At 50.0% G+C, this 12,771-nt stretch overlaps 1 protein-coding gene across 2 annotated transcripts in view; it reads right to left on the bottom strand.

Moving 5' to 3' along the window:
- Positions 1–12,771, bottom strand: part of BANP (BTG3 associated nuclear protein) — an 84,545-nt gene that overhangs the window by 59,835 nt on the left and 11,939 nt on the right. For both annotated transcript variants that reach the window (XM_012657676.1, XM_012657675.1), the window contains exons 2-3: positions 4,454–4,589; positions 751–842 (exon numbers count right to left, since the gene is read on the bottom strand). In XM_012657676.1, coding sequence (XP_012513130.1) covers positions 751–842; positions 4,454–4,523 — 162 coding nt within the window. In that variant the 5' untranslated portion in view covers positions 4,524–4,589. The remainder of the gene's footprint in view (positions 1–750; positions 843–4,453; positions 4,590–12,771) is intronic.

Raw genomic sequence — 12,771 nt, 5'->3', positions numbered from 1 at the left:
TAACCACATCCTCACCGCTGGAACTTATAAATATGGCTTATTTGGAAAAAGGGTCTTTGCAGATTGTCAATAAGTCAGTGAGATCATCCCAGATTAGGGTGGGCCCTAAATCCAACAGCAAGTCCTTTTAAGAGAAGAGGGGCCAGGCGTGGTGGCTCACATCTGTAATCCCAGTGCTCTGGGAGGCTGAGGCAGGAGGATCGCTGGAGGCCAGTTCAAGACCAGCTGGAGCAAGAGTGAGACCCGTCTCTATAGAAAATAGAAAAAAGGTCAGCCGGGCATGGTGGCACGCACTTATAGTCCCAGCTACTCGGGAGGCTAAGGTGGAAGGATTGCTTGAGCCCAGGAGTTCAAGGCTGCAGTGAGCTGTGATGAGGCCACTGCCCTCCAGCCTGGGCAACAGAGCGAGATCCTATCTCAGGAAAAAAAAAAAAAAAAGAGCAAGAGAGAAGGGGAAAGAAAGACACAGACTGAAGGAGGAGGAGGCCGTATGAAGGTGAGACAGAGACAGGGCGCCGCAGTCACGAGCCAGGGGGCACCTGGAGCCACCAGAGCTGGAAGGGGCAGAAGGAGCCTCCCCTGGAACCGTTGCAGGGAGCGCGGCCCTGCCGCCACCTCCGTGTCGGACTTCCGGCCTCCAGCATCGTGAGAGGGTAAATGTCTGTTTTCAGCCACCGGTTCACGGTGACTGGTCACAGCAGCCTGGAGAGGAAGACAACTCCATCCCGCGAGACCCTCGGCCCCCCCTACCTTTATGGACGGGTCCTGGCAGTTGATTTCCAGCCGCTGGCGTTTCAGAGCCGGCTCGTCCTCATCTGTCACCACGTGATTCTCCAGAACAACTGAAATCAGCGACAGACAGAAACTTGAACTTTCACGTGGAAAGCTTTATAGAATTCTTTAACATTAAGACGGTAAACGGCACTGACACCTTAAGGTGAAATGAGAAATGGTACTATCTATTTCACATTTTGCCTTTTTACAATTTAAACTTAAAATTCAGGTAGAAAATAGGATGTTTCCTTAATCCCAGGAAAAACCGAGATACCAGATAAATTATTTCCCTAATGTGCCGCTGCGTCCGCCCGAACACGAAACCACAGCCGTCTCGCTCAAGGCCACCCTGTTGGTTTTAGTGCGATCAACCCCACCAATGATAATGCTTTCTCCCCAACTTCAAAATAAAGTCTTGTCTGTTGGCTTCCTCATTTCAAAATCAAAACTACCTTCTGAACATCCCGCTTTCATGGGTGTTGATAATCCCAATAGTCTCCAACCCAACACACTAACTTGCACAGAAGCCTCTCCCCCGCTCCCCCCGACAGCTGAAGTCCGGTGCCCCCACCCAGCAGCAACCTCAGGGGCCCCCAGGGCTTCCCTGAGGACAAGCTCCTAGGCCCAGATCCGAGCCCTGCCACCAACGGCCCCAACCTCCTCTCTTTTGTCTAAAATTGCTACAAAACCAGTATTGAAGGTAACCACAAAAATCACAGACAGAACTGTCCGCAATCGCCTCATGTCTGCAAACCGCATTTCTATTTGCCTGTGACACTTCCAGTCCTCTTCCCCAGGCCTAGCTCATCTTTAAAAATTTACATATTTGCAATTACAGATAGAATTTTACAGTGGACGATTTTTGCTGAACATGATGTCATGAGTATTTTCTCATTTCGCTATAGTATTTTTTCCTTCTCATCTCCTGGCCTGAAATAACCAGTGTGAACTGTCTGGTGTGTTTCCTACCTGCTTCCACGGGCGCACACGTGAGCACACGTCTGTGTGGGAGGGGCAGGAGCATCACCAACAGCTCTGTCTGCACCCTTCCTCCCCTTAGCAGGAAGTATAAACGGCCCTCCAAGTGAATAGCTCTGTCTACACCCTTCCTTCCCTTAGCAGTAAGTGTGGACGGCCCTCCAAGTGAATAGCTCTGTCTACACCCTTCCTCCCCTTAGCAGGAAGTGTGGACAGCCCTCCAAATGAATATCTCTGTCTATACCCTTCCTCCCCTTAGCAGGAAGTGTAAACGGCCCTCCAAGTAAATAGCTCTGTCTACACCCTTCCTTCCCTTAGCAGTAAGTGTAGATGCCCTCCAAGTCAATAGTAACAGCTTTGTTGCTGCTGCCATGTTTTCTAGAGATGGGGCTTCCCTATGTTGCCCAGGATGGTCTAGACCTCCTGGACTCGAGGGATCCTCCCACCTTGGCTTCCCGAGTAGCTGGGACCATCTGGGTTAACAGCTTTAGCTCGCTTTTTAACAGTAATACCAGTATGTGAATCTATGCTACAGAAATGAGCACTGCATATAAGAATACATATCATATATGTGTACATATATAACATACATATACACGAGCACGTTTACTACATCACTTTTGGTAGAAAAAATCAGAAATGCAAATATTCACACGCCTTGGCAAACCACCCACTGCACTTGCAAGCATGGCCCCATGCCATAGCCACGTGGGATGAAATCACTATGGCTAGGCGATTTTGCCTTGCTACAGGCGGTGGGACTGCAAGTGACTCTTATTTTCTTCTTTGTGCTTTGCTGCCTTTTGTACATGTTGCTTTTTATAATTTTGTACACATTACTTATAGAGTTAGACAAAAGAACTCCCGTGGCAGTCAACTGGAATGCCAGGCCAGGTCACAGTTACAAACCACGCACGTTCAAACAAGCACAACCACGTGGAAATATTAATAAGAAAAATCTGGAAATACATACATGCCAAGAATTTAAAAGCAGCTACACCACGAGGACTATGGAAAACTTTTATTTCTTCTACTTTCTTGACTATACCGTTAAATTTCATAAAATTCCTAAACCAACTCTGAACGCAACGTGTGTGATGCACCCTGGTATCTGCCAGGCGCTGGTGCCCTTTGGGCAGAGACCGCAGGCTGTGTGTCTGGGCGGGCCTCAGACTCTGCACACAGCAGGTTTTTAGTCAACAGTCAAGAAACTGTAATTCCCAGGCATTTCAGGAACAGAGATGGAATGAAATAAAGACTAGAAATGATTCCTTTTTTGGACTATAGTCTACAAACAGAGAATTTATTTGGGATAGGCTGTTAGAATTTTAATAGTTCTAAAATGCTTAGAATTTATGTAATTGGAACATTTTTCTTTTATATCAATGCAGTGTGTGTGTTTTCTAAAGAAATTGTCACTCGCCTTCTAAAATATGAACAGATATTTTGAAATTGTTACACGCAGTGATAGTGACCCTTATACACAAATCAGAAGCAAAATAAGGTTGAAAACTGACTAAAGAATAGCATTCCTGAAATACTCCCTGCATATTTCTTTGTGATTGTTCATTTAATTCTAAAATTATTTATCTTACTCGCCCCTTCTACACCATAACTAATCTCCAAATGCAGTTTTCTCAATTAACATACCAAATAAATCATACAAGTAAGACATCATACTTTCTTAAGGGAGTTCTGAAAATTCCGTTTTCTGAGGGGAAAAATGTCAGCATTTCAATTCTAACATTCCTCAAAGAACAACCAGGCCACCAAACGCTCAGTGACTTCACTGCCTGCACCTGTCACTTCAAACTTAACAGAACTATAAGACACATACAACTTTAAAGCCAAAAAAGGGAAATCTTTTTAGAATAATAAGTGTGACTATTAACCAGGTGTTTTCATAGATAAACTTCCTGAAATTTAGGTTTTCGGTTCTAAAGGGTGTCCTTAAAACAAATACTTAGTTGAGGTTTCAAAGTAGATTTGTGCCTTTAACATCGTTAAAGAAGATTACTAGCTTTAATAAAAGTGGGAAAAAAAAAAAAAACTTGTTCTCAACTATTGTCAGTGGAAGAATAAATTAATAAAACATTTCTGGAAAATGGTAGTGTCTTACCAAAATCTTAAGCATGTACAGCATTCTACTTCCGGGAACTTACCCTACAATAACACTTGCCAAGATACATGTGCGAGGCTCTTTCCTACAGGGTTGTATATAAAAGAAAAGCAATACAAGCTGTGCAAAGGGTCGTCTAAAAAGGGAAGGCTTCAACCAGCTGGGGTACGCCGAGAAACGGAATACCGGGCGATTGTTGAAAAAATAAAAGTAGATGCACACACCGGCACGGTAAGACTTCCATGACGCGTCACAGTGTTAAGTTACACAGGGGACGCGGCAGGGGAGAAAGCCGCAGGCCACCAGGAGCGCGGGGTCCCACGCGGCAGTGCGTGTGTGTGCGCGTCAGGGCGCGAAAGCAGGGACAGCCCTCGGGAGAGATGGTGCTGGAGGCTCCACATCTGGGACTCCTGGGACGGGGAGGGCCTGATGGCGTCACATCCCTTGGATTCGAGTTTTCACACAGAACACGCATCCCCTTTTCTTCCGCGTCATTTAACGGAAAGAAAACGCTTGGAGCGGCTTTGGGGTTTTAGGGAATGAGGAGAAGGCGGTTCCACCTACTGTCCCACAGCTCCGTACCTGGGTGGTCGGGGCTCAGGTCTTCCACCGCGATCTGGACCACGTCCGCCAGGTCGTGCTCCGACATCATCCAGAGCGGGAGGAGGGGCGGTCCACACGCACTGTCCGACTCACAGCGGGGCTGGGCTCCCGTCACCTACCGCACGGAAGCCAGGGAAAAGGAAAGGAAGATTAACAATCGTGACACGTGAAATGACATAAACCACTCACCACGTACGTACATGCAGGATGACATAAATGTCTGTGGGTTTGCTGATATGGGGTCTTCTCGTCCCAAACCACCGACAGGTGCGTGTGCTTTGAGGACTAAGAAACAGCTCACGAGCATCACTCGCTATGTCCCTCCTCGACCACTGACCGAGCCCCCACCCGACGGCCTCTCACTTCCGGCCCACCTGCACTGCCGCTCTCTTAAACTGGGCTTGGAAACGTCCTCCCCAAACCAAAGGTCCCCGGGGGGCCCTGACCACCTGCAGCAAAGTCCTGTGGTTTCCTGCTCCCCGCAGGGGTCTTAGATCCCTGCTACGTTCCCCACGGCCTAGAAAGCCAGCACCCCAGACGCGTCACACTGCTGCCTCCGCAGCGACTCACCGTCCTCCCAAGTTTCTCCCAAGTGGACCCGCCACGGGGGCCACGTCTCATACTCCCTTTCTGCTGTTCTGCAGCCCAGGTGGCCTGGCAGTGTCCCTGCTTTGCTTCCTTTCCACGCTCAGGCTCAGCCCTGGACCGCAGCGCCACCCCAGCACCAAGGCCACGGCAGGGCTGTCCCTGAGCCTAGCGCAGTGTCTAGGACACAGTCAGTGACTTTCTCCCAGCTCCCGTGACACTTTGATTAGGCATCAAGAGACCTTGCTTCCCAAAATAAAAATAAGGCCGCATCAGGCAAACTGTGGTCTATCGACGCACAGATCTAAATGCAGTACTTGAAAACAGGATGTCTTGGAAAACTTGCGAATCCATGTCACCGTAATGTTTTTATCATATTGTACTTTATATTTTAATTATTTATAAATAAAGCTTATAAAGTAAATTATGCATTTGTCTTTCCCAAACCACACAACGCACTCCTAGAGGGGCAGAAACCACGCGCCTGGCGCCACACGGCAAGCTCCTCCCGGGCGCGAGCACCTCCCTGCCGTCCTTTCCTTAAACCCGACTCCACGGCAGGGGAAAGTGGGATTTTCAGGTCATACAGTTTCAGCTCTGAGTCTACTGACAACTCCTGTTAATGGATAAGTTCCAACAAGCATAAAATTAAATTAGCAGGCTCCACACATGTTCTTAAACCCTATAAATAATGTGGTTCCTCCTCTCCTTTCTCTATATTTAAATTTCTACAGTATAAATGGCAGCAGCTCCAGAATTTCTTGGGGACAATAATTTGGGGAGGAGGGAGCCAAGCACTGTCTTAAATCTTCCTTTATAAAGACAATATTTTTACATAAATATATGATCTAATGTATGATCGATAAAATGGCAAAGATGGCTTTATTCCCACTTTCTAACTTTACATAAGATTAGATTAGATTGAGGAAAAAAATGTCAATTGTCCTTAACAAAGAAGCGAGCTGGGTACCCGGCAGAGGAAACAAAGGGCCTCAGAGGTACGAAGACTGAAGCTTCTGGAAGTCCAACTCTGGAAAGACGGCAGTGACAGACTTTTAATCTCCCCAAATCCTTCCAAGAAAACACACAGAGCTACTAGGATCACAAAACTAAAGTCAGGTCGACATCTACAACAGAACTAGGTGGAAAGATACTCTCTTAACCAACCCCAGACACCAGCAAATGACACAAACCACTGAAAGCTCCGAGGCCATCGTGGCCTGAGTGTGTGCGAGGGAGGAAGCAGAGGGAAGCCCTGAGCCCAGGGGAACAGCAGCTGAGTGGAGGGGCACACACGGGCTGGCCGTGGGCAAAGGACAGGCCAGCAGTGGGCGCAGCACAGGCCGGCCGTGGGCAAAGGACAGGCCAGCGGTGGGCGCAGCACAGGCCGGCCATGAGCGAACACAAGGGGAGCTGTACTAGTGTCCAAAGGCCTAGGATACGCTGGACGCCAAGAACTCTCAATGCTCAATGTTAACCATCCAAAGCTCCCTTCAAGGCCAAATACACTGAAAAAAATTATTAGGAATAGAAAACAAAACATACCGGGCATGGAAATTAGAAAGGAAGGAAAATAAAAGCTAATTGAAGGTTGGAGAGAACAGAGCCAGGAGAGCACAGAAAATAAGATGCTACATTTTCAACACTTGGTTAAAAACAAAACAAAACAAAACAAAAAAAACCACAAGATAGAACCCCAAAACACTGAAATTAGAAAAACTATTCTAAATCAAGCCTCTCTTCTGAATTCATATAAAAATAAGCAATAGAGAATATTGAGGCCAAATCTCATGCAAAGATAATATATTTTAAAAGAAAATAAGAAGCCAGGCACTGTGGTTCATGCCTATAATCCCAGCAACTCAGGAATTCAAGGCAGAAGGATCACTCAAGCCCAGGAGTTTAAGACCAGCCTTAGCAACATAGCGAAGACCCCACCTCTGAAAAAAAAAAATGAAAAAAATTATCCGGGCGTGGTGGTGCATGCCTATAGCCTCGGCTACTTGGGAGGCTGAGGCAGGAGGATCACCTGAGCCCAGGAGTTTGAGGCTGCAGTGAGCTGTGATGATGCCACTGCACTCTAGCCCAGCTACAGAGTGAGAATCTCGTCTCTATAAAACAAAGATGGAACAAGATGACATCACTTCAAACAACGAAAGCATGCTAGAAAAACAAGTCCCCCCAAAAGATGAAAACTACAGCCTAATATTTCAAAACAAGTTCAAATACATTAAAGATACAAGATATCATTTATCATAAACCAGCATTAGAAAAACTCAGAAATGAGAAGACAGAACTCAGTCAAAACGAAGGGATAAAAAGAGGCCAAGGACAAGCAGCAGAGAAGGCCCAGCACAGGTATCACAGGAGACCTGGAAGAAGAAAACTAGAAGCAACAAGACGAAACACTAAAAACTATAATTCAAGAAAACTCTCCACAACGGGGGCGGGGAGAGGCTTGAAACTACTTATTAAAAGGTATACCACAAACCTAGGAGAAAAAGAAAAAACAAAAACAGAATAAGCAACACCAAGACACATTACAACAGAACTATTATTTAAAGAAAAAATTCCTTTCGAAGTCCAGGCAAAAGACGAGGCGACCAACATTGGAAAGAAAATTAGATTATCAAACTACAGCAGAAAAACGGGATCAGCATATTTAAGACACTCAAGGAAAGAAACGTGAGCCGAAGACATGGGATCCTGTGAGTGCTGACAGGAAGAACAGGGTGTGTGACACGCTGCTTTTAAGAAATATGCAAGATACGCACAGAATACTCCTGGGCTAGGACTGCCAATGCACAGGAATGAGGAGGAAATTACTGCTCACTTTTCACCCTTTATAATGTCTGCATTTTATCATGTGGATTTATTACCTTTTCAAAAATAAAAAAGAAATACACGTTTGTAAAATGATCGGACAAATACTTAGGTATGAACTGTGGGCAAGGTCTCAACCTTCAACCTCAGGCTGCTCCAGGGGGAGCCCGGCAGAAGCCACGTCATCAGCCGACGCGGAAGGACCCGCCAGGCCCAGCAAGTGGACAGGACTGTGTGGTGGCCCTAAACCCGTGTCCTGCGAGGAGGCTCTCACGGTACGGCTTAACTGCTCGTCAGTCTGAAGATCAGAGCTACATACGCCATAAACTCAGTCTTGTTTTTTCTAAATTAAGAACCAGAAGCAGGCCGGGCGCGGTGGCTCACGCCTGTAATCCTAGCTCTCTGGGAGGCCGAGGCGGGCGGATTGTTTGAGCTCAGGAGTTCGAGACCAGCCTGAGCAAGAGCGAGACCCCATCTCTACTAAAAATAGAAAGAAATTAGCGGGACAACTAAAAATACATAGAAAAAAAAATTAGCCGGGCATGGTGGCGCATGCCTGTAGTCCCAGCTACTTGGGAGGCTGAGGCAGAAGGATCGCTTGAGCCCAGGAGTTGGAGGTTGCTGTGAGCTAGGCTAACGCCACGGCACTCTAGCCCAGGCAACACAGTGAGACTCTGTCTCAAAAAAAAAAAAAAAAAAAGAACCAGAAGCAAAGATAATATTAAAAGGATGAGCCAAACTTCCTAAGGAAAGCAGGAGTGCTCAGTTAGATAACACCACCCGACCTCGGCCTTGGTGGATTTAACACACTTTAGGGTCACAGACTGCTTCCAGAACCTTAAAAAAACAAAAAAACACTATAGACCCTTGTCCAGGAAAAAGCACAGAGAGTTCCAAGGGCTTCACTAATGCCAGAGACCATGGGCCGCCTGCCCCAGTCTGCCCTCCCTGCCAGCCTCCAGCCTCTCCTGTGGCATGCTGGGGGACAGCACAGAAGGTGTGCAGGCAGCTCCCGGGAAACCTCCTGGGAGAGGAGTGGTGGGGCAGCGGGAACACAGAGGCCGCAGGGGCGGGCGTGCAGCGCAGCCCTGCAGGAAGGACCCCGGCCCAGGAGCTGCCACCCCGCCCGGGCCGCCTCAGACCTTCTCATAAGAAAGGAAAATAACCAACCACCTGGTTTAAAAACGACATATTTTGGAGTCCGTCACACGCAGCCGGACCGAACGTAAGGACAGGCCCAGCGTCCACAGGTTCCCGGTTAAACACCTGCCTCTCAGAAGGGGCTAGTGGAAACTGCTTTTAAATGCTCAATTCCAGCTTTTTCCTGGTTTCTAAAAGCTCTGACAGTGGCTTAGGAAAATACTCCAAACTCACCACGAAATCCTGAATCCTAACCTCTTCCAAATCAGGACACCACACGTTATCCAAGTTGTTTACTCAAAAATCACTCTGTTGCCAGGATAGAGTCATTTAAAATTCTGCTAACAGTAAAGGTTTCAATAGAAAAAACTAGGGCACGAAGCCCAGGAAAACTGGAACAGAGCGATGTGTGCGGTTGCTATTTTGGCAAATTAAATTTGCCATTTCTCAGAAGTCCTGGGGAGCGTCCAGTCTCAATATAATATCATAAAACAGCTGGAAGGAGACTAACGTTCAACAAAGTCTCTCACCGAAACTACAATGCCACTCACAACCCCACCAGGTCCAGGGAGAGAGGCCTCTTTCGGGGCACACACGAGAGGAAAGAGCCTGCCAGGCGAAGCACGACCCGAACGCTCACGGCAGGGCAGGGGGAGTAATCACGTGCGTCCAAACGCCGCGGCATCAATATGCATGAGTGCGGTTTAATTACGCCAGCCAAACGGAAAGATCTCCAGAACGCGATATCGGCAGAAGGGAATAAACGGAAAGTTGCAGAGCGGCATGTGTAATGTGATCCCGACTCTGTTTCCTAAAAATGGCACATATGTGCAGTCACACGCCCACGTGTGAACACACACGGGGTGGCTGGGAGTGACGCGCGCCAGAAGTGAGGCTGCCCACTGGGGAAGGGCGCGCGGGCGGCCTGAGCTCAACCTCGACTCTCCCTCCACCCTCGAGCTGCTGAGTTTCCTGTCAGCACCTGTTATGTGTGTGCTACCTGTGAAGCTCTTTCTAAAACCAGGTAAGGAGCCCGCAGAAGAGGTCGGTGACACCGACTCTTGATCAATGTGGTGGCACCTTCTCTGACCCCACCTTGAAGGCATCTTTCAGCCCACGAGGCTGGGGGCTCCCCACAGCCGAGCAGGGCTGCAGAGGCAGAGCCCGCTCTCCACCCACGGCCCCCCGGCTGGCCCTGCCCTGCCCACCCCCACTCTCCTGCCCCACGCTCCACCTTCTCCACTCCCTGCCCCGGGCTCAGCTCCACCCTGGGCGGCACCTGCCGCTGTCTCCCTCCTCCCCTCCGGCTCCAGGTCAGAACTCCTCGGAGAGCCGCCGGCACCACTGCCCCGTGCTCACGTCCCCCCCAGGAACCCACCCGGGGGCTTCCACTCAGCCACTCAGCCAGAACTGCCCCAGCCCGGACGCTGCCCGGCTCCCGCATGCGGCCTCCCCTCCCGGCCCAGCCTGGCCTGTGTCCCCGCTGTGGCTGCCCAGGCCAGGCCGGGGCCCCGGCTCAGCAGACACCAAGCACACCTCTCTGCTGCTGACGGCACCCTGCCCACCCGACCGCTCAGCGAGCTCCGGGTCCATGCAGCAGACCGCCCTGAGGGGCCTCCCTCAGGATTCCAGTCCGCATTTTAACATGTTCAAACCAAACCGGCGCCCACCCCAAACCAGCCCGTCCCCCTACAGACTTCCCATCTCAACTCAAGGCGAAGCCCACTTCCCAGCTGCTCAGGCCAATGCCCGCAGTCCCTGCTGGCTCTTCTCCTGTGTGTGACCCTCTCACTCCACCAGACCCATCCGTCCCCAGCCCAGCCTGGACCCAGGCCATCCCCGAGGGTGGCGCACCAGGCTTCCTCGCTGTGGCCTGCTTCTGCCTCTGCCCACGACCCGTCTCAGTGGCAGCCGGAGGGACATCAAAACATGGTCGGACCACGCCCTTCCAAAGGCTTCCTATCTGAGTCAAAGCTCCAGCAACGGCTCAGGGGCCCTCTGCAGCGGGCCGCACACCGCCGATGCCTGAGCGTCCCCTTGGGCTCTCCTGCCGGCTCACGGGCCATCCACTCGGGGCTCACCAGAGTCATGCCAGCTCGGGGCCACCCCTCACCACTCCCGATCTCCTCGGGGACACTGAACCGCACCCTCAGAACCCACCACCAGCGCCCCTTCCCAGCCCTTCCCCCTTCACCGCCTGCTACACGTCCTAAATATGAACATCTATCTGCCTTGCTCAGCATCCGTCCCCCTGGCAGAAGGGAGGCTCCCGTAGGGCAGGAATTTCCATCACTGTGCACACGGCCCGGCGCGGTCCCGCCTGCACTGCACGTGGCCAGCACGCCGTGACGAACCCAGGGAGAGGACGCACGCCACCGCCGACTGCCGATGCAGAATTGCAAACACCAGCGTTTCCTAAAACGTATGGATCAAGGCCTTCAAAGTGCATTGTGTCTACAGTTTGATTTCAGAAAGGACTGTGCTATGATTAACTTACAACTCTAACCATTTAGGTCGCGACACGTTCGGCTAACAGTGGAAACACACGGAGCTGCTCACTGACCGCCGGCAACAGGCAACAGCAGCTGCTCATTGGCGGAAACGTGTGACTGCAAATACATGTTAATTTTGCTATTTTTTAAACATTCTGGACACCCATAAAACAAAATCACAAAGCCATTAAAACAGGAATAAAAGTTATTGTAATTGACCATAAAACTTAGCATTAGCAGTAAAGATTAAAAAAGAAATGATATAGATTGTCAGCTCTCATTACATTAAAAAAGGTAGCCAGAAAAAAAACTAAACAAAGGCTCCCTGTGTTCACCGCTGAGACTTCCTTCGACACCGGGGTCTTCTCGGTCACCAGGTAAACCACAAGACACAGGTCAGCTCCTTAGTGATGTTGCAACAGCAGATTTTTTCCCGCCAATATTCTTAGGGGAGACATTCTTCATAGAGCTGTTTTCCATATCAACCCGTCACGAAAGCCCCGGTTCTGCATCTGGTCTGGACGCGGTTATTTCCACAGGAAGCAGGACAATGCAGTCCAGATGGGTGACCTCCGGGTAGGGGTCCGACTTAGCTCGACTGGAGTCACAGCACTGACCAGAACCAGACACACACACGGCCGCCAGGCTGAGAGACGCATTCCACGAGCCACAGATAAAAACCTGCGTGCTCCTTACATATCTGGAAGAGGCCTACTTCACTTTATAGATGACAAAATATGAACTGAACGCATTCCCTGCTGGCAAAAGGCCTCAGGGTTGGGACCGTCCCTTAACAAGCACAAGCAAGATGCCATCCTCAATACGAGGCAGGGTGTGTGCGACTACGCAGGAAAGACCACCGGAAACATAACTGAGGTGGAGGGAAGGGCCCACTGCCACCGAGCTCCCACCACCCCTCACCTCGTCCTGTGGCCATCTCGAGACTCCCGGCCCCTCTGAGTTAGAACGTCAAGCCCATAATGCCACAAAAATCATTGTGGCAGATCACAGCCAGATACGGTGGCTCCCGCCTGTAATCCCAGCACTCTGGGAGGCCGAGGAACGAGGATCGCTTGAGGCCAGGAGTTTGAGACCACCCTGGGCAATAACGACACCCCATCTCTGCAAAAAATGTGAAGTATCAGCCGGGTGTCGTGGTGGCGCCTGTAGTCCCCTCCTCGGGAGGCTGAGGCGAGAGCCCAGGAGTTGGAGGCCGCAGTGAGCTGTGGTCACGCCCCTGCACGCCAGCCTGGGCAA

Source organism: Propithecus coquereli, unplaced genomic scaffold, assembly GCF_000956105.1.
Source record: "Propithecus coquereli isolate 6110/MARCELLA unplaced genomic scaffold, Pcoq_1.0 Scaffold557, whole genome shotgun sequence".
Lineage (NCBI taxonomy): Eukaryota > Metazoa > Chordata > Mammalia > Primates > Indriidae > Propithecus > Propithecus coquereli.
Note: the sequence above shows the minus strand (reverse complement) of the source record. Positions and strands in the feature narration are given on the sequence as shown.